Raw genomic sequence first — 26613 nt, 5'->3', positions numbered from 1 at the left:
ATGGGGAGAGATGCACAGGGGATCTGATGGCAGCCCCAGGCGGGGCCGGCGCCAGCAGCCCTGGGCTCTCGCCCCGCATGCCCACTCCAAGACCCCCAAGCTCTGGCAGTCCCAGCAGGTTTATTGTCGGCTGTAGAGCACCCTGATGCCCTGCCCGAGGGGCCAGGCAGTGGCGGTGAGGGGAGCAGCAGGGGTCATGGCCACAAGCGAGGGGGCATGAGGAGGCCTGGGCTCCTGGGTCTGGACTTCCCCAGGCCTGTTTTCTGGCTGGGTCTGTCCTGGGCAGGACAGGAGGGTCCCTGGAGAATCTGGGCTGCAGGGGCCATAGGGAGTAGCCAGGCCTCCCAGAGGAACAGGAGCCACCCAAGTCCCCCAGAGACTTCAGGTCAGCCACAATGGGCCAAAGACCCACCCGGGAGGAACCGGGCTGGCCCCGGGGGATGCTGGGCAAGGGCCCAGGGCACACCAGTCTCCAAGTGCCTGGCTGGGGCTCCGGCTCCACGCGGGGCTCACGTCTGCAGCTCCAGGAGGTGGCTGGGCTCCGAGGGCCATGGCCCGGGCGGGCTGGAGCTGTGGGCCCCCCGGAGGTCCTGCAGCACTTGAAGCAGCTGGGCCAGAGGGTCTGCAGTGGGCAAGCAGAGGCAGCTGTGAGGCAGCAGTCAGGGTCACAGGTACACACGCGTCCCAGGTGGAGAAACCTACCTGTGCCAGGGCCCGCGGGCACAGTGCCGGCCTCTGTGTCCCCACTCAGCTCCCGGTGCTTCTCCCTGGGGGTGAGGGGACAAAGGACAGAGTAAGGGCCAGTGCCCCCATGTGGGCCTTCTGAACTGGAGGTGGCTTGGGAAGGGGTTTGACTCAGTCTATGGGGGGAAAAAAATGTGTCCTGGGCCCTGGTCCCCTGCCACATTACCTCTCCCAGCCACTGTCTCCCCTGCCCCAAATGTGGGTCAACCAGAAACCTTTCTATTTATTTTATTTATTTATTTATTTTAATATACTAGGAATTGAACCCAGGGACCCTTAACCACAAGCCACATCCCCAACCCTGTTTGGTATTTCATTAGAGACAGGGTCTCACTGAGTTGCCTAGAGCCTTGCTAAGCTGCTGAGGCTGGCTGTGAACTCGCCGTCCTCCTGCCTCAGCCTCCTGAATCGCTGGGATGACAGGCGTGCCCGACCAGAAGGCTTTATAAGTAGCAAACTCAAACCATGTCGTTCGGACCTTGCAGGGCCTGTCTGGGAGAACACAGCCAAGTGGGAACTGAAGGTCCCCTAGTGTCAACTGGTCGTGAAACTGTATTTTGCGGTGCTGGGTGGGTCCAGGGTCTTCTGCATGCTGCGCGTGTGCTCTATCAGGTATACCCCAGCCCTTGATTTCCTTTTCCCCCACCAGCTCCTTGCTCTTCACTTGATATTGACATATTTTGATGATATTACGCTGGGCGGCTGTTTACTCTCCAGCCTGCTCGGTGGAGGGCTCTCTTTGCTGACCGCGTCCCCCGCCTCTGCGTGCTCTGCTTTGCTCCGGGGGTTTTTAGATGCGTATTTTCTCTCAGTTGGACTGTAAGATTGTCCAAGGAAAGCAGCTCCTTCTTTCTCCCTTCTCTCCTCCTTCCTTTCCTTCCACACAATCTCCTAATGGTAAGTGGGAAGAACACCTGGTCTAGAAGGTCCTCAAGGGGCAGGACACAGTGACACCTGCAGCACAGTTCTCAAAGGGATTCTCCCAGGATCCTGGGTCCTTCCCATCCCATCCTCTGGGAGCTTGGTGAGCGGGTCAGCAGCCTGAAGCTCCTTACGGGCCTCCCTGTCGGTGCTGGAGGGACGTGCCCCGCTGCTGAGGTCTGGACCGCTGCTCCCCGGTGCCTCCCAGGCCCCACAGGACTGGCCCGGCATGCTTTCCTCCTCCTCTGGGACAGGCATGTCACTCCCTTGCCTTGTCCCTGCCTGGAACACTCTTCCCTGCTCTGCCTTCTACCAGCTCCAGTGCTGTTCGCCCCGCCCTCCACTCATCCCTGTTTCTGGGCCTGGAATGTTCCAGGCACTGTTCTCTGAGAATGAGACTCCTGCCCTCATGTGGCTCATAGTGTTGTCAAGAGATGGTTAAGGGACAAGGAGTAAGCACCAAGAAAACATATCACTTAGGTCAAGGGTGACGAGTCCCTTGGGGCAACGGGTCAGCGGAGGCCTCTCTGACAAGGTGGCACCAGAGTATAGGCCAGAATCAGGCGAAGGGATGGGCAAGTGAACACCCGGGAAGAGCCTTTGAGCAAAGGTCACAGCAAGTGCAAAGGGCCTGGGGCTGGGACGGGGGTGAAAGATGAGGCTGAGGGAGGCCAGCTAGGGTACATGGGGCTCGCAGCCAAGCCACCGACTTTGGAGTTTAAGTGCATGGGCGGCAGAGGCGGGAAGCAGGCAGTGATACCATTTGTTCTGGGTCTCAAGGCCTGAGAGCAGATCCTGGGAGGCAGCCAGAGAGACAGCGAGGAAACCCAGGCAGCGGGAGAAGGGAGAGGCTCAGGCCAGAGGGAGCAGTAGAGGGACCTGAAACAGACTCCGATCTGCACTCAGTGAAAATGTGGAGGCTGGGAGAGACGAGGGAAGTGGGCACCTGGGTGGCTCAGATCTGCAGCATGCCCATCCCAGGGGCGGAGGAGAGGGAGGAAGACAGACCTGGAGGCCCCGCCCTCCCTGGTGAAGGGTCCAGGTGGAGATGCCAATAGGCGGCTGGTCAACACGGGGCCACCATGGGACCACTGACCAGGGATGGGGCGGAGGGTCAGCCAGGCTGAGGGAGCCACCAACTGCCAGGTCATGAGGATGAAGAGAGCGTGGTCTGGATCTGGCTACGGGGGGCAGGGGTCACCTGTGACCTGGACAAGGACAATTTGGACAGGGCCTGACCAGATAGGTGAAGAGAGAGTGGAAGGAGGGATGCAGGGACACACCAGGGTGACCGTGGAGGCCAGGCAGGCCTCATCCCTGGACCCTGGGAACGTGACCAGACGGGACAGAAGGGACTTTGCAGGTGTGATCGAGTCGGGGACCGTGGGGTGGCGAGAGGAGCCTGGGCGCTCCAGGGGCCTGCATGTCATCACAGGGTCCTCAGAGGAGGGCGGCAGGAAGGGGCGGAGAAGAGGACAGAAGCAGGGGCTAGACAAGCAGCTGAAGGGTGGGGACAGACGCGGAGCTGGGACAAGTGGCTTTCAGAAGCTGAAAGACACCAGGAATTGGCTTCTTGGAGCCCCCGGGAGGCGCCAGCCCTGCTACACCCCGACTTCGGCCCGTGAGACAGATTTTGTACAGATTTTGCTGGCGTCCAGAACCAAAAGGGAAGGAATCTATTCCTTTGGTTGCAAAGTCTGTGGCAACTGGTTGTTGAAGTCACCAGAAATTAACACAGCCAGGAACCGCGGACAGGAGGCCGGATCGGCAGGTGCACTTCCCGGGTTAAGTAGGGATAATGGAGCGCCAACTTGGATGGACAACTGTGTTAAGTGGTTTACACGGGAGAGCAGGCGGGAGGGCGGGTTCCAGGCTGCCACTGTGGGCCCGGGCGGGTGGACTGCAGAGCATGCCTAGCGGAGGCACCTCCTGGTGGGGGGCGAGGTCAGTGAGGAAGACACGGTCACAGCCCTAGCCTGCAGGTCAGGGCCACCGGCCAGCAAGGCCCTTGCAGGCCACCAGTCCCTACCCAGTGCTCGACTGCAGCCCAGGGCGAAGCTGGTACAAGTGGGTCAGGTTCAGTGAGGATAGAAACAGGGTGGGGTGGGCAGGGGACCAGGGCCAACCATCAGAGAGGTGGTGGTCGCAGTGACGAGACTGCTGGGGACAGCAGCCCTCAGGGGAACGTGGATGGACAGCGTGAGCTCGGGGGCTCTGTGGGCAGAGAAGAGCCCTGGGAAAGGGGAGGCCCAGGCCCACTGCACCAGGCTGGAGGGCAGGTGGCTCCGGGAAGCAGTCGCCTCACACACACGGCGCCGCTGGGCCGCTGGGCGGGGCGCTGAGTGGATGGGGCCCAGACACCCTGTGCTTAACTTCGTTTTTAAAAAGCATCCTGTTTGGGCTGGAGCGTGGCTCAGTGGCCCAGCGGCCCAGCACGTGGCTAGTATGCGCCAGGGCCTGGGTTTGGTCCCCGACAGCACCTCTAGACTAACTAGGGCTGAGAGCCACTGGGTCAGTGAGACGGCCAGGAGCTGGGGCCGGCTGAAGGCAAAGCCTGTGTACCGGGGCCACCACGGAAGGCGAGGCCACCACGGGCAGGCAGCAGCCCTGGCCCTGGCGCTACGAGAAGCCAGCTCCTGTTTCAGAGGAGCCCTGTCCAGACATGGCTGGGAAGCTGGGAGGGTGCTGGGCCCCGCAGAAGGAAGGTGGGCAGCCTCGGCAGAGCGGCGCCCGGCCCAGCTCCAGCCCCGGCCTGGCCCCTGCCCGGGATGCGCCGCGCTGTGTGGACCTGCTGCCCACAGCGGGGCCTCCTCACCGCAGCAGGTCCTCCACACCCAGGAGGTGCCGGCAGATGAGCTGGGCCTCCAGGTCCTGGTCCAGGGGGTCATTCCACTCCTGCAGGGTCACCCGTGCCCGTGTTTTGTCACAGCCCCGACCTGGCGGCAGAGAGAGGGCAGTTACTACAGCCCCAGCACAGCCACTGCCCGCGGCCCAGCCCGCCAGCGTCCCCACCCTCTGGCTGTGGCAGCTGGTGTGGGCTCCCGACCGTGGGGTGGGTGACAGGAGCGTGGATGTGTAACGTGCCGCCAGGGAGCTGAGCCGAGTTCCGGAAGGCCGCCTGCCCAGGAGGTGCGCGAACTCAGAGCCACCGTGCGGCCGGCCGGGGGCTTTGTGCTTTGGAATGAGCTGGCCCTGCGACCGGCCCAGGTCTCGGCTCCTCAGAGCCTCGGCATGTTCATCCACGCACGCCACACACGTCACGCGTCCCAAGCCGCCTGGTTGTGGAACCCTTGGTTCCCAGAGCACCTGGAAAGCTGGCTTCCCCGGGGTTGGTCCCCTCCGGTGGCTTCCCAGCCAGGCTGGCGAGGCCAGGCTCAAGGGCCCACAGCAGCGGGGGACAGAGGCAGAGCGGGGCCGGGCCTCCCCTCCCACCTGTCTTGTCCTTTTGGTGGCAACAGCTCCACTTGTCCCCGCGGAAGACGCCGGGGTGGTAGGCGCCCAGCAGGCCGGGGTTGTTGACGCTCACCTTCCGCAGCGCCGACAGCCACTGGTTCAGCTCGTTCATACACTGCAGGGACGAGGGCCAGAAGTGACCGCCGCCACCTGGACACCAGGTCCCCATCTGCCCACAAGCAGCGTGGTGCCCATCAGGAAAGGCCACCCTTCCCCACAGGGTCAGAGCCACGCAGAGCACGAGGCTGGGAGGGTGGAGCGTGGCTCAACCACATGCTCTGAGTTACTCCCCAGGCCTTCCAGAACTGCCAGCTGTTCGTGGTGGCCCTGTCACCACCTGTCCCCTGTGGCTCTGGACCCTGACTGAAAAGGGAGCCCGGAGGGCAGGCCCTGTGGGACCAGGCTGTGACTCCTTGGCGTGAGCTGGGACTGCTGCTCCCAGGAGGAAGCCAGGCCCTCCCCCCAGCCTTCCTGCTGGTCCCAGGAGCTCTGCCACCCCTGGCCACGTCCCTGCTCAACAGCCACCTGCCAGGGCCTCCCTGATGACCCCGCAACCAGCAGAAGCCCCCTGACTCTTAGCGCCCCTCATTCCCTTCCAGGCTGCGTTCCATTTGACATTTAAAGTATTTACTGGTCCACCTTCTCCCCTGGAATAAAGGCAGGGACCCTCTTCATCTGCCACTGTGTCCCCACACCTAAAACTGTGCAGAATCTAGTAGATGCTCAATAAATTTTGTAGGGGCCTTGGGGTGCCAGGGATGAAACCCAAGGCCTCAAGCCTGCTTAGCATGCGTTCACCCCTGCGCTGCACCCCAGCCCTTTTGTGTTTTTGAGACAGGGAGTCGCTAAGTTGCCCAGGCTGGCCTTAAAGTGGCAATCCTCCAGCCTCAGCCTCCCGAGTTGCTGGGACTGCGGGTGTGTGCGGCCATGCTCAACTACAATAAATATTTTTTAAATGAACAAAGGGCTCAATAGGGCCACCCAGGAGCTACCCGGATGCCCACAGCATGACACAGGCCATGGCGCCCAGGGACTCAGACGCCCTCTCCGGAAGCCGCTCCTGGGGCTGCACCTTGCACTGCAGGTAGGCAGTCTGAGGGTGGCCAGCGTCGTCCGTGTAGATGACCTGCATGACATGCGAGCTGCCGAAGCTCTTCTCCTCCACCTTTTCTGCTGCCCGGATGTTGGCGAGCTTGATGAGGGTGCTCTTCTAGGACAGGCAGGGGAAGGGAGCTTGCTCAGGGCCCGGCGGGGGCCACTCCACTTCTGGTCTCTGGACATCAGCCTCCCCTTCTGTAGTACCAGGGGCTGGCATGGGGGACCCAGGGTAGTGACTGCTCCCAGGTCTACTGGGTGACCAACCTCAGCCAGGACACACACAGACTGACGGTGCCCACACACCTGGCCACGGGAAAGGGAGAAGCCGGGTCCCCTGGGGCTCTGGGCAGGCCCTGGAGGGGGGACCTTGGGAGCAGCATCTAGACCCAGCGTTCCCAGGACTCCGAAGTCTCACATGCCGCAGGCCAGGGCTGTGCCTCGTCCACCTCACCTCTGCTTTCCCGGGCTCTCGGAGTCCTTTCCAGCCCCACCCCAGCCATTACTGGACCTGAAGACACACCCCGGGGACAGAGAGGCTGCAGATCTAAACACCCACATTCCCGAGGGGTCCCCAACCTGCCAAAGCAAATCTCCACTCCCACCCTCTCACCCCCAGCTCCGTGGGCTTTTTTGAGACACAGTCTTGCTATACCACCCAGGCTGACCTCAAATTTGCAATCCTCCTGCCCTGGCCTCCTGAGCAGCTGGGATTACAAGTGTGCACCGGGCTCCTCCCTGCTTCTTGAATACCCTCCCGGGGGCCCCAGGATAATGCCCACACTCCCCAACCGGGCACCCAGCCCTCCGCCCTGCTGGCCTCAGTGACAAGCAGAGCAGCAACACACTCCTTGCAAGGAGCAGGGGCACAGGCGTGAGCTCTCTCATGGTGGCGTCCTCCAGCCAGCCCAGAGAACGTGCAGCCGGCTGGGGTGTGCCTGCAGGAGGGGAGGCCGAGGGGAGGCAGTGGGCCAGTCCTACACAGGGACCCACAGGTCACGCCCAGGAAAGGGCGGAGCTCTATGCCAAGGAGGCCGCTGGGCCCTGACTTGCGGAGAGGGTAATGTTTCGTTGAGGATCCAGAAACTGTGGGGGAGACTCCAGGGATGGCATCTGCACAGAGCTAAAGAAACTGACCAGCAGGAGGCTAGGGACAAAGGACCAGAGGAGACCTGCTCAGAGCAGAAGGGCTGGAAGAGTGCTGCAGAGGCAGGTGCCCAGCGTGAGACGAGGACCACAGGGAACAGCAGGTCAGAGGGAAGGTGTGCAGACAGTGAGATGCCACTGCAGTGGAATATTACTCAGCCACAAAAATGAAAGTCTGTCATTTGCAGCAATAGGGGTGGAACCAGAGGACGTTGTGTTAAGTGAAATAAATCAGGCACAGAAAGACAAATACTGCATGTTCTCACGTATAGGTAGGGAAAAAGAAGCCATTATAGCAGGAAAAAAAAAAAAAACAAAACAAAACAGGGCACACAGATGTCAAGAGGCTGGTGCACACACCTGTAATCCCAGCGGCTCAGGAGGCTGAGGCAGGAGGATCGAGAGTTCAAAGCCAGCCTCAGCAAAAGCGAGGCCCTAAGCAACTCAGTGAGACCCTGTCTCTAAATAAAATACAAAATAGAGCTGGGGATGTGGCTCAGTGGTTGAGTGCCCCTGAGTTCAATCCCCAGCACTTAAAAAATAAAATAAAATAAAATAAAGATGTGCAGAAGAGCCAGAGTTGGGCAAATACAGTGGTGACTGGCTATCAGAGGTGGCTGGGCACAGCCAAAGGGGAGGCTTGGGAACTTGCTCTCTGATCAGGCTGTCACAAAAGCAGAATGTGGGCCTACCACAGAGGCGACTGTTAATGGAGCACACCCTCCTGGCCTGGGGAGCCTCAGGAACAGGACCCAGGTTCTGCCCCAGCTGATCGTGAGCACTGGGTTTATCAGTGTGACCCGAGGAAGGACCCAAGGGTTATGCTCAGAATCAGAACGAGAAGATCTGAGCCAGCTAGAGCTGAGGGCAGATTTATACAAGATCAAGCTTAAGAAGAAGAAATACTAAGCCCTGCTCTTAATTTTTTCTTTTCTGAAAAATAAAAAAAAGAAGGGCTGGGGAGATAGCTCAGCTGGTAGAGTGCTTGCCTTGCAAGCACAAGGCCCTGAGTTCGATCCCCAGTACCGCCAAAAAAAATAAAATAAAATAAAAATAAAAATAAAAAAATAAAAAAAAGATTACTTGAGTCTCAGAAGATTGAGTTTGAATCTATTATGAGATGTAACAGTGATAAAAGATCCAGAGCAATACTAATAGAGATATGGGAGCCAGAATCAGGGAGGTGGTCATCCTCTCTGCTCTCCAGATAATACGGTTCCAGACACCACCATCTAAGAGAGAACTTGGCAATGAGAGCAAACAAGAGATGGAGAATGGGTAGAAAGTTCAGGGGTGCTGGGATTCTGGAGACCCCACTTTGGTTTATGATCTCTGCTACATTAAGGCAGAGCAGTCGAGCTAAGATCAAAGAAAGCAGACTTCAGCTCAAGGTAAGGAACTTCCTAACAGCCAGCTGCAGGACAGAATGCTACACTGATGATGATGAGCTCCCTGTTGTCATCACTGGTGGCTACAGACAGTCTTTGGCTATCTTGGTGGGGTGACCCATGACCCAGACAAGCTGGACAAGACAATCTTCAAGATCCCTCCCAGAACTAAGATTCAGCAATTCCACGTCCCTGCCTCTTTCAGGAAGCTGTTCCTGGTTGTCCCAGCCTTCCTCTCTAGAAGTCTTCATGAGCCCAGTCCCTGGTTGGGACCTGGTTTACTCCTGCTTCAAACAGGTCCCCAGAACTCCAAAGCATCAGCGCCACTGACAACCATGGAGTCTTGGGGCTCCTGGCTGGCAGTCAGCAGCATGGTGGGGAGAAGCAGGGTGCAGGGAGGCAGACATGGACACAGCTCAGTGCCACACCTGAGACTTCAAACAAGTCCCCTCTGAGCTTCTGAACCCAGGTTTCAGTGATTGGGAATAACACCAGCCATCTGGCCAAGCAGCTTCCAGAATGGTCGAGATGGAGCTCTGAGTGTTTCTCACTACTGCAGATCCCTGGGGAAGAGGAGGGCTTCCAGAGGGCAGTCAAGGGAAGCCCTGTGCAGGGCAGAAATTACAGCTGTGGCCTCAAGTGTCTCATCAAACCATCTAACCACCTGCCAAAGGTTGATGATGGGAAGACGCGGGGTCCAGGAGGAAATTGTGCCTATGAGGCAGGATACTTCGATTCTGGAGGTCAGGAGTCACTAGTAACCTGAGGGGTCTTTGGTAGGGGAGAAGTGGGGCCCCTCATCTAGTGGGACCCCTCGACCATTTCCTCAACCAGCTCCTTCACCTGCCCCAGCCCACACCCACCTGCTCAGGGATGGGTATGGCACCCCTGCTGGGGTTAGGTGAGCCATCAAGGGGTCAACGGGTCCATCAAAAAAGCATGCTCTCAGCCCTTCTTGGGATAAGGTTAAGACACTTGGAAAGACTGTCTCCTTAAGTCCCAGCAACCCAGTAAGCAGGCATGATTATCCCAAATTTACAGGCTGAGACACCAAAGATCAGAGAGGTGACACTTGTCCTATGTTCACAGGCTGAGCTAGGATCGAACGCCTGAACTCCATGCCTGTCCTGGATCCTCTCAGAACCTTCAGTTCCTCTCTGCTTCACAGAAAGCCCCCCCCCCCCGCCCCGGAGTCCCCCAACCCCAGTGCACCTGACCAAGCAGCCAGGATTGGACTCGCAGATGCTGCTTCTGCCTCATGGCTGGGGCGGAGGTCTCCATCCTCCCCAGCTTTGAGTGACAGGGTAGCTGACCTGCAGCCCGAACACCAGAAGCCCGGCTAGCCCGGCTTCTTCCACCCGTGCAGGTGGTCCATGGGGTGGGCTCCCGGGAAGGGCACAGGTACCTCTTGTGTTCTAATTCATCGCCAGCCTCCCTCATTACCCACCTTGGAGCTGGGCGTCTTGGCGAAGCTGAGGGCCTCGGTGGTGAGGGAGAAGTGGAGCTTCTTGAAGGAGGAGGACGTGAGGGGGCCCTTGCCCTTGGTCCTGTGGATGAAGAGCGTCCCCTCCTTCACTGGCGGTGCCTGCAAGCTCAGTGTTCGCTGCAGGTCCAGCTCTGCAGCCGGGGAGTAGGGCGGAGCAAACGTGAACGCGAGGCTGTGGGCGGGGCCGCGGGCGGGGCGGGGTCGGAGGGAAGGTGAGCCCGAGGCCCGGGCAGCGGTGGGCGGTGCTACGAGAAACACCAGCCACCATGGGTGAAGCCATGGGCCCAGGGGCGGAGCAAACGTGAACAGCAGGCGGTGGGGGCGGCGGTAGGTGGGGCCAAGAGACAGGCAACCGTGGGCGGAGCCACCGGCCAGGAGGCTCCTGCGGGGCAAAGAGAACCGCGGCCACGCGCAGAGCAGGACTCACCTTCCTTCTCCTCTATGTCCACAAGCTTGGTGATGAAGTCCTTCAGCTGAGCCACACCCTGGCGCACAGTGGGCTGTAGCGGCTCCATCCAAGCTTCTTTGGCCCTGGAAACTGGTGTGTCCATGTTGCCCACGTTCTGGACCGCCTGGGGTGACAGCAGGAAGGACCAAGCTTTGCGGGGTCAGGGACCTGGCCACTGTACCCCACCCAGGTCTAGCCCGAGGCAGAAACAGCAGGGACCCTGCCCATGGACCCGCCCAGGTGCTGCAGGTGCTCAGGGGTGTGTGGATCATGGTATTTAACGCCCTTTTTGGAACCTAATAATGAAGACGACTCGAGCCCAATCTGTTGGCCTTCCTCTGCAGGTGTAATATCAGACTGCTGGACTGGGTGCCCAGCCCCGTGGTGGGCAGACAGTTGCAGCCTGGGAGTAAGTAGACCGGATTCAAAGGCCTGCTTCACCAGACAGGACTGGGGTTTCCTCTATCCCTCAGCAAGCCGTCCCCTTATCTATGAGATGGGGCTCAGTGGGGTGACCACGAGAAAGTCTTGTAAACTGTGAAGTTCAGTTCCATCAAAGTGTCAAGGAACCTGGCCGCAAGATCCTCCCAGAGTCAGTGGGGGACACACTGTGGTCCAGGTCAGTGGCCCTATGTAATATCCAACCGGCTATCCCGCCTCTGTCCACAGGTCCGCACCTTGGCCAGCAGAAGCAGTGTACGGCTGGTGCGGGCGTCCGCGTGCCGCTCCCGCAGATGAAAGAGCTTGGGCGACATGATGGCGGGAGAGAAGAAGCGCAGGCACAGGAAGCTGGTGACTGCGATGAATGGCACGTTCTGGAGGGGTTTGGAAAGTGGGGGCTGGATTGCCCCTGGCCCAGGCTCCTGACAGGCCGCTCCCCCCGCCCCCACTCCGCCTCCGCACGGATTTCTTTCCCCACCCAACCAGCTCCGCCCCAGGCCTGCCGGCAGGGGGCGCACCTCGTACTGGGCGCTGGGAAAGCGCTCGCGCACGCGCCGGAAGAGTTGACGGAAGGTGACGCGGATCACCGCGGGGCATGCGCGAACCGAGCGGCAGAGCGCGCTCAGCAGCGCCCCCAAGTGGGCGCGCAGTGTCTGTGCGCTCTGCTCCAGCACCTCGGCCTCGGTCTGCGGGCGGTGCAACCCCGAGCACCTGCGTGGGCGGGGGCAGGTGGACAAGACGGCCTCGGTCAGCGCCCGCACACTAGGGACTTATCGGGACTCCCTGAGACACAGGAGCCGAAAGGCATCACCCGAGACACAGGCAGTGAACACACATATGGGCAAAGCAACGACCCTTAAACCCAGGCAGGAGGAGCCGTAAACAGACTTGCAGACAGGCCTGATTCCCCACCGCTGCGCCCCCAGGCTTGCCACCGGCCTCACCCTACATCCTTAACTTCCACTTTGCTGGGGTCCAGCTCCACGTACTTCTTCTCTTCAAACACCCGGTCGATGATGGGGCCCAGGACGCCGTGCAGATACCGCATCCCCACCACCTGGAGGCCACCGCGAGCCAGAGTGGTCACGTCTCTACATCCAGCTGCCCCTGGACTATCTCCCCACCAACCCGCGCACCACCTGCCCGCAGTATCTGCCCAGGATGGGGCCAGATACACAACCAGCACGACTCAATAAGCTGCCCCTCCAAGTGAGCGAGTGAAGTTCTTGGCTTCATGAGCTCCACGCACTCAGAACTGGCCTTTCGGACCCTGCGCCAAGTCATCTGTAAGAAGAAGATGGTGCGCCGTGTGACCTCACCTTCAGAAAAGACTCCATGGACTTGGAGGCCAGAGAGTTGCTTCGGAACAGGGTGTTGGCCTCACCTACGAGCAGAGGTCCCGTGGGCAGAGGGCTGGAACAAGGCTTGGGGGTGGTGGGCAGGAGGGCAGAGGACCTTGGGGCTGGGGACTCTAAGTGGCCCCTCAGTAAGGGCCTCCTTGCCACCTCTCAGCCCTGTCCCTCCTCTGCTGGACCCACCAACCTGCTGAGAAGGACCCCCACCCCTGCCCGGTGTCGGCTCCTCCCAGGCCTCACTGGTTCGCCCCAGCTCCAGCTGGAAGAGCAGGTCCAGAAAGTCCTTGGCTAGCCCCTGCCCCAAGAAGAGCTTGAGCAGGTTGGTGGCCACCTCCTGGCGACGGTCAGTGCTTGTTGTCTCCTCAATGATGGGGATCAACTGCCCTGGGCCCTGCAGGGGGCAGCAGGGGGAGGCAGGGCTGGGAGACCGTGGGGAGTCCAAACCCTCCCCTCCAAGGAGCTCAGAGCATCATGGCAAGCATGGCAGGGCAGGGCCCTGGACACTGGCCAGCTCCACGTGCTGCTCTGCTGGGTGGGTTTAGGACAGGCAGGGCAGGTCCACTGTCCCTGGACCCTCCCACCTCCACCCAGTCCCCCTCACCTGGGTGCCCAGCTTCACCTCCCGGCACAGCAGCTGCACCAGGGGCTGGTAGCAGCGGGAGGGCAGCACCGTCTCGTCCCGCAGCCGCACCTCCAGCTGCAAGGAGCCCAGGCTGCCCCTGGAACGGACGGCCTGTGACCTCTCCACCAGGGAGGCAGGCGGCCCTGGGCAGCACCCCCGCCCCCTCAGGGACTTGCCCCCCAGGCCAGCCTCTCAGTCTCTCTGCCCCTGCCCTGAAGTTGCCCTGCTCTGGCTCTGCCTGCTCTTCTGTCCCCAAGGCCCTTCCTGCCCTATCTCATGGGAACTCCATCCTTCTTCAAGGAGGCACCTGCTGCCTCCAGACTCCCGTGGACCCCAGGCTTGGCTCAGGTGGGCATGCCAGCCTCCCAACCCTGAAGCTGTGAACTCCCAGGTGAGGCCAGGGGCAGACAGCTCCAGACAGAGCACTTGCCTAGCATGCGCCAGGCCCTGGGTTCGATCCCCAGCATCGCAACAAAACAAACTCCCTGAAACGGCTTCATACCTACGCCTTACCCAGGAAGCAAATCCCCAGTTCCCACGACAACCTGCCAGGGACACTGAAGCCCAAGTTGTCACAGGAGATCTAACCTCCAGGCATTTTGCTCAGACCCCTCCTGGTGAGGGTGCCCACCACAGCTTAACCTCCATGGCTCCCACCGCCCTCCTCCCACAGCCCAGAGTCCAGCAGGCTGCCCGGCCAGCCCCCGCCCCACACGCAGCAGAAGCTGTCAAGCGAGACCCTGGCCAGTTCTATGGGCAGGCCTTGGGCTGGACACACACCCAGTCCCCTGCTCTTCCCTGTTAGGGGTGTGGATGGCGGGGGGCGTGGACACCTTCCGCAGGGTGACAAAGCAGAACCAGCCAAGGGGTGCAAGCAGGCAAAGGGCTTCCTGGACAGGGCTGCCAGATTCAGCACAATAAAAACAGTTAAATTCAAACAGTTTTAGTAAAAGTATCCTGAATATTCCATGGTCATTCTTATACTAAAAAAGCATTTGCTCATCGGAGTTTGGTTTTACCTGGTGTCCCACCTTCTGTCTGGCAACCCTGCACCTGGAGACGCCTGGGAGGGGCTCGGGGGTTATGACTGAGACTCTGACTCCAGGTTTGCTTGCTGGTCTGAGGCCTGCAGAGACGGCCTCAGAGGACAGCGTCTCAGGGCTTGTTCTAGAAGCCGCCAGAAGGCAGCGAGCAGGACAGCCGTGCAACCCTGGAGCTCAGACCACAGGCTGAGGGCAGGACTGGGGGCGGGAGAGAAGGGCCTGGCCTGGCTGGCGAGGGTTGAGGGAAGCCCCGGCCAGGTCCCCTGCCCATCTCCTGCCTGGCGGCCAGCAGCCAGCTCTCAAATCCCAGCTGGCCCCAGGGCCCGCTGCCAGCACTCACTCGCCCCGCTGGCTCTTAGACTGGTCCGGCTGCAGCCGGAACCAGCCCTCCTCCTGACGGGCTGCGTACAGTCTCTGGACGTTGACCACCACCTGGGGGCAGGATAGACGGGGGCTGGGACACTCAGGCCTCTCCCCTGCCGGGTGCTGTTCTTCTAGGGGGAAGGGCACTTCCCAGGGTGCCCGGGCACCAGCGGCAGTGGGGAGCCATTGCCAGGCTTCCTGGGTGCTCCTGTCTGGGGAAGCTGAGGGAGGTCCCTGAGGGCAGGAGGGTGGGAATGGATGCCGGGTCCAGCCTGGGTGTGTGCGTGTGGCTTGCCCAGGGAATGGAGAAGTGTTACCTTGCCCAGGAAATCATTTCGGCTGACAAGGTCCCAGTCCCAGGCCTCAATGCACAGAGCCTCCGCAGCCCCCTCCTCCAGCTCGAATTCAAATGTCTCATTCCAGCGAGGGTAGCAGGATTTCTTCACAACCTGATCAGAAAGGGGCAGGCAGGGGTGGTGCTTACTCCATGGGGCTCCCCAGGCCAGGCTAAGGGCAGAGTCACCCTTGACACCTTCCCTGGCTCTACAGTAGCATACGTAAAATCTTCCTGTCCAGAGCTGGGCACGGTGGTGCATACCTGTAAACCCAGTGATTCAGGAGGATGAGGCAGGAGGATCACAAGTTTGAGGCCAGCCTCAGCAACTTAGTGAGACCCTATCTCAAAATAAAAACTAAAAAGGGCTAGGAATGTGGTCCAGTGGGAAAGTGCCCCTGGGTTAATTTCCAGTACCAAAAAAACCCCCTTGGGCTGGGGTTGTGGCTCAGTGGTAGAGCACTTGCCTAGCATGTGAGGCACTGGATTCAATCCTCAGCACCACATAAAAATAAATAAAATGTATTGTGTTCACCTATAACTAGAAATATTACCAAGAAAATCAACTTCCTGTCCAAGACCCCACCTACTTCACAAATGGGGAAATCAAGGCCCAGAGTGGGAAACAGACTTATCCAAGGCTACACAGCAAAACAAAAATGGCATTGTGAACCTGGATCTCAACACCCTCCCCCAGGATGTGCCCACCACCCTAGCACTTCCTGGAGGTGCCAGGAGGAGGATGGGAAGCTGGGGGGCTCCTCAGCTCTTCCCGTTGCTGCCATCTCCATCCCTGCCTGCCCTCTCCAGCCTGGCCAGGCATGCAAGGAGTTGGCAACAGAAGGGCTGGGGCCTGTGCTGTCCCCAGAGGGCTGCCCCACTCCTCTGAGCCTCCTCTGGAGACTCCAGTTCCAACCTGGCTTCTTGGATGGTGGAGAGGGGCAGGTGGCACCGGCAGGGCGGGCAGAGTCCCTGAGCCTCCCTGGCCCTCCCAGCCCACCAGCCTCCTCACCGTGGTCTCCTGCGTCCGGCCATTGTAGTGCACTCGGACAAAAGGGTCAGATGCGCCATTTCGGTCCTTTGGGGCGAGGTCCCTGGTGTGGGATGGGGACAACAATTCACCCACTTGTCACCTGGGGTTCCCTGCCCCAGCCTGTCATCACTTCGAGGTAAGCACACCAGGCTGGAAAGGCTTGGGGGCTCATCCTGTCCCTGGCAAGCTGGATCGGACAGCACCTGCCCCCTTCCTCAGCTCCTGTTCCCACAGCTGTCCACCCATCTCCCCCCATGGCCACAAACGCCCCAGCTTGAGGCCACAGCTCCTCCTGACCTGGTAGCCACAGAGCAGCTGGGGCACCTGGCTCTGGGGTGGGGCAGGGGGAGTGAGGCCCAGTCACACCCCGGCCTGCTGCTCCCTGGACAGTCCTGGGCCTGGGCACCCGCAGAGCCCATCTCCTCACCAGTACGGTGGAGGTGAGACCTACCCCACGGAGGCCTGGTGAGACCCCAGCTTCTAGAAGGCCTGCCTGACGTCCCCGGCCTGAGGTTGGTGCTGTGCACTCAGGACCAGTCACACTCTCCTCTCTCCACAGGTGGCTCTTTACAAAGCCCAGATCTGGCCCTGGCACCACCGGCCCTGGAGCCCCTGTGGAAGAATAGAACCCACCCTTCCTTCTGCTATAAACGCCTCCCTCCTGCTTCCTTTTACGTATTTTCAGTTTTAAGCCTCTCCTGCCAACCTTTCTTTCTCCCTTAAAACTGTTTAAGGGGCTGGGCGGGTGGTGTATGCCTGTAATCCCAGCGGCTCAGGAGGCTGAGGCAGGAGGATCTCGAGTTCAAAACCAGCCTCAGCAACATAGCAACCCTAAGCCACCCCAAGCACCCCCAAGCAACTCAGCAAGACTCTGTCTCTAAATAAAATACCAAAAAAACAAAACAAAAAACCTGTCTAAGGGCCTGGGGAACAGCTCAGGGCACAGCGCTTGGCCAGCATGCTAGCGGCCCTGAGCTCCATCCCCAGCGCTGCGAAGACAGGACAAAACCCAGCTGTCTAACAGAATTCCAAGGCCTGGCCCTGAGATGCTGACCAGAGAAGGAGAAAGTGTTCTGTTCCTGGCAGCAGATGAGCCCCGAGCAGGAGGCACGAGGGAGGAGCGTAGGGAACAGGTCCCCTCCCCTCACTCTGAAGAGGCCTGGACCCCCACGCCCCCTACCAGGATTTGCTAAGAAGCCAGCACTGGGTCCCCCACAGTCCAGGGGAGGAGCGGGCAGGGAGAGGCGGGCCGGGGGGAAGGGCTCCTGATACCATGGCCAGGGAAGAGGACTGGCGCCAGGGAGCAGCCGCCTGCAGGTCCTGGGGCGCGCAGTGAGCGGATGCACCCACGTGGGCACGCCAGTGCCCCAGACGACTGGTGCCAGGCAAGGCTGAGAATGGAGGAAGTGGGTGGGCAGGGGCTGGCTGGCCGGGCTGAGTCCAGCCATGTCCACTGCGCCGAAAATAATGCAGGGGCAGCCACAGGATGCCCGAGTGTCTGTCACCCATCCCACACCCTCACCGCAGCAGGGACATCTACCTCCCCGGGTGGGGCACCCTGGTTCAGGGTGCTCCTGGGGGCCGCCCACTGGCCCAGAAACGGGCCTCCAGGCAGAGGGTCAGGAGCCAGAGGGGAAGGAGCCCTGTGTGACTCAGCCGCCGGGCCAGACGGGAGCCAGGCCTACAGCTAAAAATACCCTGGGAGCGGCGGGGGGTGCCCTGCTACAGGTGACTCAGGCCCAGCCATCCAAGCTGGTCCTCCCGGGAGGATGGCCCCACCCAGCATGCACACCCCGCTGGAGATCCTCCACCGGCACCTGCACAGCCCCCAGGCCATGTTCACGCTGGGGAGAACCGCGGAGCCCAGCCTCGGTGCCAGAGCACGGGGCGTCTGCGCTCAGTTCAGGGCCCCCTGCACCCCTGTCCCCTGTCTAGGCTGCCTGGAGCCCCTGTCAGGACACCCTCCCCTCCCTGAGGGGCCACGGCCGGGTGGAGGTCACCCAGGCAACTTTCCTGGAGTCAGGACAGCCCCCAGGCCCTCTGGAGGCAAGCGCTGGTGGGAGGAAGCCCAGGATGGGCGGGCAGGAGGGAGGTGGCTCGCCCACCCCGCAGGGGCCTGACCGCTGGGCCCTCCCCACGCCTCACCTGGCCTCCAGCACCGAGCAGCGCAGCCGACTGCCCGGGGTCCCTGGCACCACCTCCAGCCGCAGGTGGATCTCGCCCTGCACCTCCTCGTTGGGGTCAACCTCCGCCAGGTGGGCCCAGCCGGTGAAACCTGCGGAGTGTGGCTCAGTCAGGGGCCGGCCCCCCACCCCCACCCCAGCCCCAGGGCCCTCGGAACCTCTCAAACGCCTGGGAGGGAGGGGCAGCCAACTCGGCGACAGCGGGGGAAACCGAGGCTCAGACGTTGAACTGCAGCAGCCAGATGAGAACTACGTGGGTGACCGGGAGCCTGCGACTACACTGCCCTGCTGTTGGTGCTCAGTGGTCCTGACCCTGACCTGACTGGTTATGGGGCCACCTCTCTGTCCTCAGTGTCCCCACCTTAAAACAGGAGGACAGAAGCTCATCCTAGGGCTGCTGGGAGGATCTAAGGCCCAGACAGGGAGGCTACAAGGGGCCCCAAGGACAGCATCACAGGGGCACTGGACCCCAGAGGGGTTGCTGGGGCTGCGGCAGAAATGGCCTCTGGCCTGGCAGGTCATGAGGCTCCATGAGTCAGCACAGCCTGCTGCCCCCACATGCCCGCCTGCCCCAGGCTCACAGACAGGAGCAGGTGTGCACCAGGGGAAGCCGGCAAGAGGGTCACAGAGGCTTCGGCAGCAGAGTCTGAAGCACCCAGAAACTCCTAGTCTGAACTCCTTGTCTGAGGAGACAAGTTCAGAGAAGGCAAGACCTGCCCAAGGTCACACAGCAAGGCTGGGGCAGGGCTGACACTAGGAAACAAGGTCTGCATCCTGGAATAATCCAAGGGGCTCTCCAGCCTGGCTCAGCCACAGGCCGAGTCCCCACGCCTAGGACCGACCGCAGGTGGAGGGGACCCGGTGGGGTCCAGCAGCTGGCTGTGTAAGCAATGGAATATAAGGAGGCCCCTTTCTCTGCCTGCAGATCCCACCACTGGCAGCCCCCTCTTTGCCCCAGGGAAGGTCCAGCCCCAAGCTGGGGACCCAGGATATAGAGTCGGAGGTACGAAGGCTGGCCAGGGGCCCAGGCTTCTGGGGAGGGTGGAAATGGCTCTCCCTGAGCTCAGACCTGCAGAAGCCCAGGGAGACAGCCTTGGCATGGGCGGGAGGCCAGGGGCTGGCAGGTCAGTGGGGCGGGGAGGACAGGCAGGGAGGCCGGAGCCGGTATGGACGCCCTCTGTGGATCTTACCCTTAGGGAGAGAGGCCAGGGTGTCCCTTGTGAAGCAGACCTTGCCAATAACGTCGTCCCGGCTGCGGGTGGAAAGGGAGTCAGAGCTGGGCAGGGCTCTGGTACCCGCGCCCGGGGAGCCCAGCACCGAATCCCGCATGTTCAGGACCCCCTGTGGGGAGCAGTGAGCTCCAGCCACCGGAGCCGGACCCTTGACCTCTGTGTCTGGATCCTGGGCTTCCTGGTGGCACACCATGCCTCTGCCCGTGGACTATGGTGTACACCCACACAGGTGCCTACCGCGTGCCCGGGGCCCATTCTGCACCCATGCCCCGCAGCCCTGTGCCTGCAGGGCACCGCACTCAGGCCCTGCCCCTCTCGGGCCCACGGTGGGCTAGAGAACCGGCAGGTGGCCACACACGGGCCCAGCTGCAGAGTAGGGGCCCACCCACCTGAGGGCATCCTCGTCCATCACATAGAAGGCCACGGCGTGGAAGGTGGGTGGCAAGTGCACTTGGTACTCCTCGCCCCAGAAGGGGCACAGGGTCTTCCACACAGTGGCGGTCCTACAGGAGAGGACCCTCAGCGTCGCCCAGGGCCTGGGCGAGGGCAAGGCAGGCCGCGGGAGTTGAGCCCCGCCTTCTCCACATCTCCTTCCACCCAGGGACACGGGCGGTGTGTCGGATACTTCCCACCTCATTCCCCCGTCCACCACCAGTCTTCACTCCCGACCTTCCTCTCTGTCCCGACAGGGCACAGGACATTTATGTATGGAACTAGTCCCATAGTTGGGAGCAGCTGGCCTTGGGTCACACAGCAGGGAAGCAGCAGAGCAGAGACTACAAGCTTGGCACTGTGGCACATGCTTATAAGCCCAGCGACTCAGGAGGCTGAGGCGGGAGGATTGCAAGTTCAAGGCCAGCCTCAGAAACTTAGCAAGGCCCTAAGTGACTTAGTGAGACCCTGTCCTGAAACAAATAACAAAAAGGACTGGGGATGTGACTCAGTAAAGTGCCCCTGGGCTCAATCTCCAGTGCCAAAAAAAAAGGGGAGACTCCACACTTGGTTTCCCAGCCTCACCCATCTCTGGCCAAACCTCTAAGATCAGAGCCTTCAACTCCTGGGACTCAGCAGGGCATGTGACTGGGGGGAACCAGGCTCGGGGGACGCTCTCCCCGATCAATTCTCAAGCCATGCGGACTCTGCAACCTCGGTTTCCTGTCTCTACTGAGATGACCAGAGCCACCACGACCCTTTCCAAGCTTTGGTCTGGAGAAAGGCTGGGCCGCTGCTTGCAGAGGGGGAGGAACTGAGGGTCGGTGGCCATGGCTAGGGTCACCAACGGCCACTCCAGTGTGCATAACAGTGGAGCCGCCCTGGTCACCACTGCAGGCAGGAGCCCAGGTGAAGGAGGGAACGGACGGCAAAGAGCCGGCGCAGCGATCACAGTTACTGAACCTGAGGCTCGGTGGCCTTGTCTGTTGGTGGGGCTTCACGACGGCGTCCGGCTCACTGTCATGAACTAAGTGCTAGCAAAGGCTTGGCTCCAGGCCAGGTGGACACACTGTTCCACAAGAGAGCACTGTGAGCACGCACCACGATCTCTCTCGGGGCCACAAAGACTGTGAAGACCAACGGGCAGGGGCCGGGCCAGGCCAGGCACCCAGGGGGCTACAGAGACCAGCATTACGGTCAAGCACTGGCAAGACCAGTTACAGGCATGTCTTCTGGTCTTTTTCTTTTCTCTTTCTCCTTTTTTCATTTGTGTGTTTCTTCTCTTTGTGGCCCTGGGGATGGAACCCAGGGCGATGGGCGTCCTGAGCAGGCGCTCTATCACGGTGTCACATCCCCAGCCCACAGGTGGGTCTCTCTCAACTCCTACTGATGTGTCAGGACCCCATGGTGGTGCAGGGAGTTAGGGACTCTGGGAGGAGCAGGGGACTGGAGACCGGGAGCTCAGGGGCCCTTAGGCCCCGGGGCAGGGCGGTACCTGATGATGGGCTCGTTGTCCACCTTTACGATGCAGTAGGGGTCGCTGCTGCCGTTGCTGTGGGACAGACGGAAGCAGGGCGGAGCTGGCGGGGTGGGGCCTCCTGGGCAGCCCCGCCCTCTGCCGGTGACACTGGGAAACCGAGGGAAGAAGCGGAGGGGCCGCATCCTGGGCTGGAGCCCAGAGGCTCCTCAGGCCAGAACATGCCCCACCCTCTCCTGGGAGAGGTGGCAAGGGAAAGGCAGGACCCCCACGAGCTCCCTCCCTGCCCTACCTCCACCTCGCCCCAAAACGGTGTCCAGGCAGCAGCCCTGGCCACCTCCCAGCACCCAACCCTCAACACAAGTCTAGCCCCTTACTCTCTCCCCTCTGAGGCTTGGCTCCCACTGTCCCCAGCCCCCTCCTCTGCCTCAGAGACAGCAAGGGCTGCCACCTCCACTGACTCCTCCCAGCCCTGGGAGGGCCTCCCCCACCTGCCAGAGCTACCTGAGGATGGGGACCACTTCCGTGTCCCCAGGGCCCAGGACAGGGCTTGGCACAAGACAGGGGCCCTCTAGGTGTTCACTGAATGAGTGGGTGAGTGGGTGAAAGAAGGAAGACGGGAACAGTTCCCTGGCCCTATTTGGGTCCACCAGTCTCTGATGGGTGGAGGGCTCGTGGGGGCTCAGGGTGCTGCCTGGGCAGAAAGGTGGAAGGTGCCCACTGCCTCTGGAACTGTCCCTCAGGCCCGGCCTCTACAAAAAGGAAGTCTATTTATACACTGGAGGCTGGGGAATTCCGCTGCTACTTCCCAGTTCTCAAGAGGGGCTCTTCTGGCAGAGGACTCCCTGAGCCAACAGCTCCAAAGGCCCTCCTGACCTAGGAAATGTCCACCAGCCTGGTCCCACCTCTGTAAAGAAAGCCCAGCGAGCCCAGCACAGGAGTGCTCAGGAAAGGCTAGCACCGCCCGAGACTCTGCCCTCCGCCTGTAACCTCCATGCACCCCGCGCCATCCCCCAAGAACCCCGCCTGCGCGGGTGACCCAGGTTGCATCCCACCGGCCCGGAGCCGGACAACTCCAGACCTCAGCCAGCCCCTGTGCACCCTGGGCCGGGCTGGGCTGCGTATCCCAGAGCCACACTCAGAAGCGGCAGGCGGAGGCCTAAGAGCATCTTTAGGGTTGTGTCCCACCATAATGTCCCCTCTGCCCTGTTGCTGCCTGCTGGCCTCGGGGCCCCTCAGGGCAGGGGACCTGTCATTCTGCTCAGCTCCCACTCTGAATGGATGCAGGGATGAATCGTGAGGCTGGCAGGCAGGGTGGCTGGATGGACAGGGGCTTGGGGGCAGGACCATAGCGTGCGCAGGACAGAGGGGTGGGAAGGGGCAGTGTCAAGAGAAGGCTGAGGCCAGGTGTCAGGACCTGGGCCCAATTGCATTCCCTGGTGGGCTCTTGCGACCTATCTCCTGCCCATATCCTCCACCTTAGGGAGACCCCTGGACAGGTCCCTCTCCCACTTCTCGCCCACACAGTTGCCACTGGGCCAGTCTGGCTCCTATGGGCCTCTATATTTAGGGCCTTGGCAGTTTCTAGGCTGGGGAAGAGGAAAGAGAGGGCAAACCCCAAAATAGCCCTGGGCCTGTCCCCAGGGCCACTGGGTGTGGGAACCAGTGGGTCACTCGTCACTATGGGACCCAGCTTCCTGCCCCCTGACCCAGGTACTGGGATGGACACCGGTAGGAGCAATCAGAGGCAGGCAGGCTCTGAAAGCTGCTGAGCATGGAAAGGCAGCTGTGTTCTGGGTCCTACAGAGAAAAGCGCACCAAGGAAGTGGCAGGAGGCAGGGGGCAGCTGTGCAAGGAGGGGTCCCTCTGCATGGAGGCTTTACTCAAGCTGGGCCACCAGGGAGGTGGTGAGCTGCCCGTCCTCAGAGGTATGCAACTCTGGTTGGCCAGGACGCTGCCTCAGGAGATGGGCCAGGGCTGGTGAGGCCCTTTGAGGGGAGCTCCCCACCACCCATGCCTTGGGTGCTCACTAAGGCCTCCCGGGATCTCCAAGCCCCTGCAAGCCCTGTAGCCAAATGCTCAGCCCCAAAAACCCCTTGTCAAGTCTGCAACCTCCATCAGACCAGGAGCTCAGCCAATCAGAGTGGGTCTGAATCCTCACTTCTCTGCTCACCACTGTGGGACCTGAGCCTCAGCTTCCTCAGCTGCAAACCCAGGAATCTACCTCACAGAGCTCACGGAGGCCTAGGGGAAGGTCCTCTATGGACCAGGTCCTTCCAGCCACCCACAGTGCCAGGAGGAATGAGTCAGTGTCTGCCCTCACAGCTGGAGGGGACAGGCAGCCCCTGAAGGGACGATTGCCACACCAAGGGCTTCCTCCAGCTGACCATGTGCTGGAGGACAAGAACAGGAGCCAGGACCCTGCCCGGGCACCAGGGGAAGCCCTGGGGGGGAGTCTGAGAAGGCCCTGCAGGATGGCCAGGAGCTGTCTGCAGGACTCTGAAGGCTAAGAAAAGCAGAAAGGCCCCAACGTGGGGGGTGGAGTTCATGAGATGGCTTGGGAGCTGGGTTCAAGCTGACAGGTTAGAGTGAACACGAGCCACCTTGGGGAAGGCAGGGGAGGGGCGTGAGGAGAGGAGAGGGGCAGCCGGGGGAACAGGGTGAGGAAAGACTCTGGAGGCAAAAGCAACAGGATTGGTGATCCTTTCCTTGGGATGGACATCTTTTGCCCAGAGTCCCTAGGCTGTGCAGGGGACAGGGGACTCCACATCTGGCCCGCCAGCTTCATGGCTGTGAGTTGGTGAGAGCCCAGAGCCTGGCACTAGGGCCAGCTGCTGCTGGGTTGGGGAGGGAGGCGACAGACAGGGACTGCTCCTTCCAGCCGCCACCAACCAGAGGAGGCCAAGATGACCTAGTTATCAGTGCTAGGGTGGGGGGTGCTTAAAGGTGGGGCCTGGGGCTGAGACCCTTCTAGAAACCCTTCTCAGGCTCACTGGCCTTCCACCCCAACAGACCTCATTCCTAACTCCCACCCTGCCTCCTCCCATGCACAGAAACCCACCACAGATTGCCTGCCCCCCCACCATTGCCATGGCAACTGCTGAGCTCGGCCTCCTCAGGCCCAGGGGGCCTTGAACTGGAACGGCTCCCGGCGCTGAGCGTGCTGGGAAGCTTACCAGGGCCACTGTCTGTGAGTGCCAGAGAGATGCCCTCGCTCCCCCCTGCAGTCTCACCACTTCTCTGCATCCGGGAGCCTGCTGAGGAGCCCCAGGGACAGGAAGGGTCCAGCCCAGCAGACTTTGGACCCTAGGCCTCCTCTGGGCTCCCCTTTCCTCCCTCTTCTTCCAGACAGCCAGTGCCCCTCCAGCTCTGTGCTTTGCTCCTCTCCCTCTGGGGGAATCTCAGACTCCTGGGACAGAAAGGGAAACGGAGGCTTCCAGAGCAAGGTGCTGCCTACCGCTGCACAAGAGGAAGCTGTGGCAGGGCCGAGATAGGAGCCCAGGGTTCTGCAGCTCAGCCTTGGGACACAATGAGAAAGGCGGGGCAAGCTGTCCCTGAAGTCCCCCCAGATCTGGCCAGGGACCTGTCAGTGCTTTGAGTCTAGACTTCTCTGCTACCTGGAGCCAGGATTCCATGCCTCTGACTCGGTTTTCTCATCTGTAAAATGGAATGGTGAGCACTGAGCGCTGGGTGGTTGTAGGGATTAAATGTAGGGCTCAGGCAAAGCTGAGGGCACAAGCAGTGTCCACCAACAGGCGCCCACACCCTCCTCATCTTGCACAGTCCTGGCTTCATGACCTGCACCCAACTCTTAGGCCAGTTTCTCCCTGTTCAAGTGCACAGCAGGAAGGCCCGGGACAGCCCATGACCCAGCGCCTGTCAGGTACACACTTCGGGGTCCTGTGGGCTCCGGAATTAGGGAGAAAGATCCCTGTTTCTAGGGGGCACCCCACCACTTCCAGTCACACCCCGGGCAGTTCTCCCTACATGTCACCCCGCGCTGGATCCTGTCCTATCACAGCCCCTTTCCTGGTGAGCTGCGGTTCGCTCCCTCGGTTCCGCTAAGCCCCCTGGCCCATCCCGCACCCTCCTCCGTCCCCAGCGCTCACTGACATTCTCCCCCTATTGCCACCCCTATCCGATGCCCGCAGCAAATCTTTCGCTGTCCCCATTTTCCCTGCCAGTCCCCCTCCGCGGCCTCAGTCGCCACGCCCTCACCACCGCTCTACTTGTGGGCGGGCCGCGTGGACCCCGGAAAGGTCAGGCGTAAGGGGGACAGCGTCCCTTCCCGGAAAGTTGGGGCGCCCACCCCTGGCCGCGCTCACATGTCCTTGGCGGGCAGGTTCTTCCCCTCCACGATGCGGATGGACAGCGAGCTGCGCTTGGCCATCGCGAGTCCGTGACGCGGGGGCCTGGCGGGTGGAAGCCAGACACCAGGGTCCGGGGTAGCAGGCGAGCGGCGGGCCGAGAGGGGAGCGCGGGGGCGGGGGATTCGCTTCCACTTCATTCACCCCGCCCCCGCCCCCGCCCCACGTGCGGGGGACACTGCGCCGGACGGGCCAATCAGCGGCCGGGGTTCCCTGGTGGGGCGGGGCCTGATCCAGCAGCTGCGTTCATTGGCTGTGTCGGGCGAGGGCGTGGCCTGAGCGGAGGAATCGACCCCTGGCGGGCTCCGCTGTGGGGCCTGGGTCCCTCCCGGAGGTCTGAGTCCCCTGATGCCGGGTCCCAGTGCAAGTGCCCCAGCGCGCAGTGGGGAGTGGTCTGTCCGTGCTAGGGGACGCACGGACCAGGGGACGGGCGAGGAAGGGGTACTTACAGAGGCCCTGCATAGACAGGTGTGAGTCTAATGAATGAGCGATCCGATGAATTTAACAAACAACGTCGTGTGTGGGTCCAACTCGGGAGGCGGTGGCAGCCCGGGAAGCCCAGAGGTCTTGAGACCCCCAGACTAAAAGATCTGGATTGTTTTGTTTTTAAGCATCCGCTTTGGGGAGGGGGGTTTTCTCGCTTGTCATTGCATTTACTACTCTTAAACCTTCTGCCGTGGGAACCTAGTTGAGCAACGTGCTCTGGTTTTCCGAGGGAAGATTATCTGCCGGAGATCAGGAGGTCACACAGGTGGTCCCTGGCAGGGCCAGGCTTGGCCTCCGCAATACACGATGACCACAGGTGTTTCCACTGGGGTGCGGACCTTCACGAAGACCCAGTGCCAGAGCTGAGTTTCTGGAATTGTCCATCTTTGTAGTTTCCTCCCCAGTCTGAAGATTGTTATCCTGGGCATGGTATAGCAGCGACTGGCCCTGGGCAGCTGTGACCCCTCCTCGCTGTGGGTCCCCTTCTTCCACATTGCCCTAAGTCTGACCTACAGACCTGGGTCCAAAACAGCTCCTTGCTGAGTGGCCCTGGGTGACTTCCTG

The 26613-nt window shown here is 61.1% G+C and overlaps 1 protein-coding gene across 3 annotated transcripts; it reads right to left on the bottom strand.

Moving 5' to 3' along the window:
* Window positions 1-86: 86 nt before the first annotated feature.
* Window positions 87-25702, bottom strand: Rasa4b (RAS p21 protein activator 4B). 3 transcript variants are annotated; one of them, XM_047533788.1, is made up of 21 exons: window positions 25522-25702; window positions 21215-21271; window positions 19677-19790; window positions 19246-19307; window positions 18018-18147; window positions 15852-15933; window positions 14823-14954; window positions 14483-14574; window positions 13079-13196; window positions 12718-12868; window positions 12442-12506; window positions 12067-12179; window positions 11641-11833; window positions 11359-11496; window positions 10661-10805; window positions 10195-10364; window positions 6191-6328; window positions 5098-5233; window positions 4481-4601; window positions 703-767; window positions 87-622 (listed from the first exon to the last, which is right to left on the bottom strand). In XM_047533788.1, the coding sequence occupies exons 1-21, from the start codon at window positions 25584-25586 to the stop codon at window positions 510-512; spliced, it is 2400 nt and encodes a 799-aa protein (XP_047389744.1). In that variant the 5' UTR covers window positions 25587-25702; the 3' UTR covers window positions 87-509. The 3 variants fall into 3 exon arrangements, with proteins under 3 accessions (XP_047389744.1, XP_047389745.1, XP_047389746.1); XM_047533789.1 differs by having other exon boundaries at window positions 6191-6325; XM_047533790.1 differs by lacking the exon at window positions 19677-19790.
* Between the last annotated feature and the right edge of the window lie 911 nt (window positions 25703-26613).

Source organism: Sciurus carolinensis, chromosome 18 (assembly GCF_902686445.1).
Source record: "Sciurus carolinensis chromosome 18, mSciCar1.2, whole genome shotgun sequence".
Classification (NCBI taxonomy): domain Eukaryota; kingdom Metazoa; phylum Chordata; class Mammalia; order Rodentia; family Sciuridae; genus Sciurus; species Sciurus carolinensis.
This window is presented reverse-complemented; position numbering and strand designations above follow the sequence as displayed.

What these genes read in the sequence shown, in the direction of transcription:
- Rasa4b (XM_047533788.1), bottom strand. Translation starts at nt 25,586, where the DNA reads ATGGCCAAGCGCAGCTCGCTGTCCATCCGCATCGTGGAGGGGAAGAAC. An exon ending in AACCTGCCCGCCAAGGACAT is followed by an intron (nt 21,272 to 25,521) that starts GTGAGCGCGGCC and finishes TCTGTCCCACAG; the next exon opens with CAACGGCAGCAGCGACCCCT. An exon ending in GTGGAAGTTAAGGATGTAGG is followed by an intron (nt 11,834 to 12,066) that starts GTGAGGCCGGTG and finishes CCGCCCACGCAG; the next exon opens with GTGCTCGGGGTTGCACCGCC.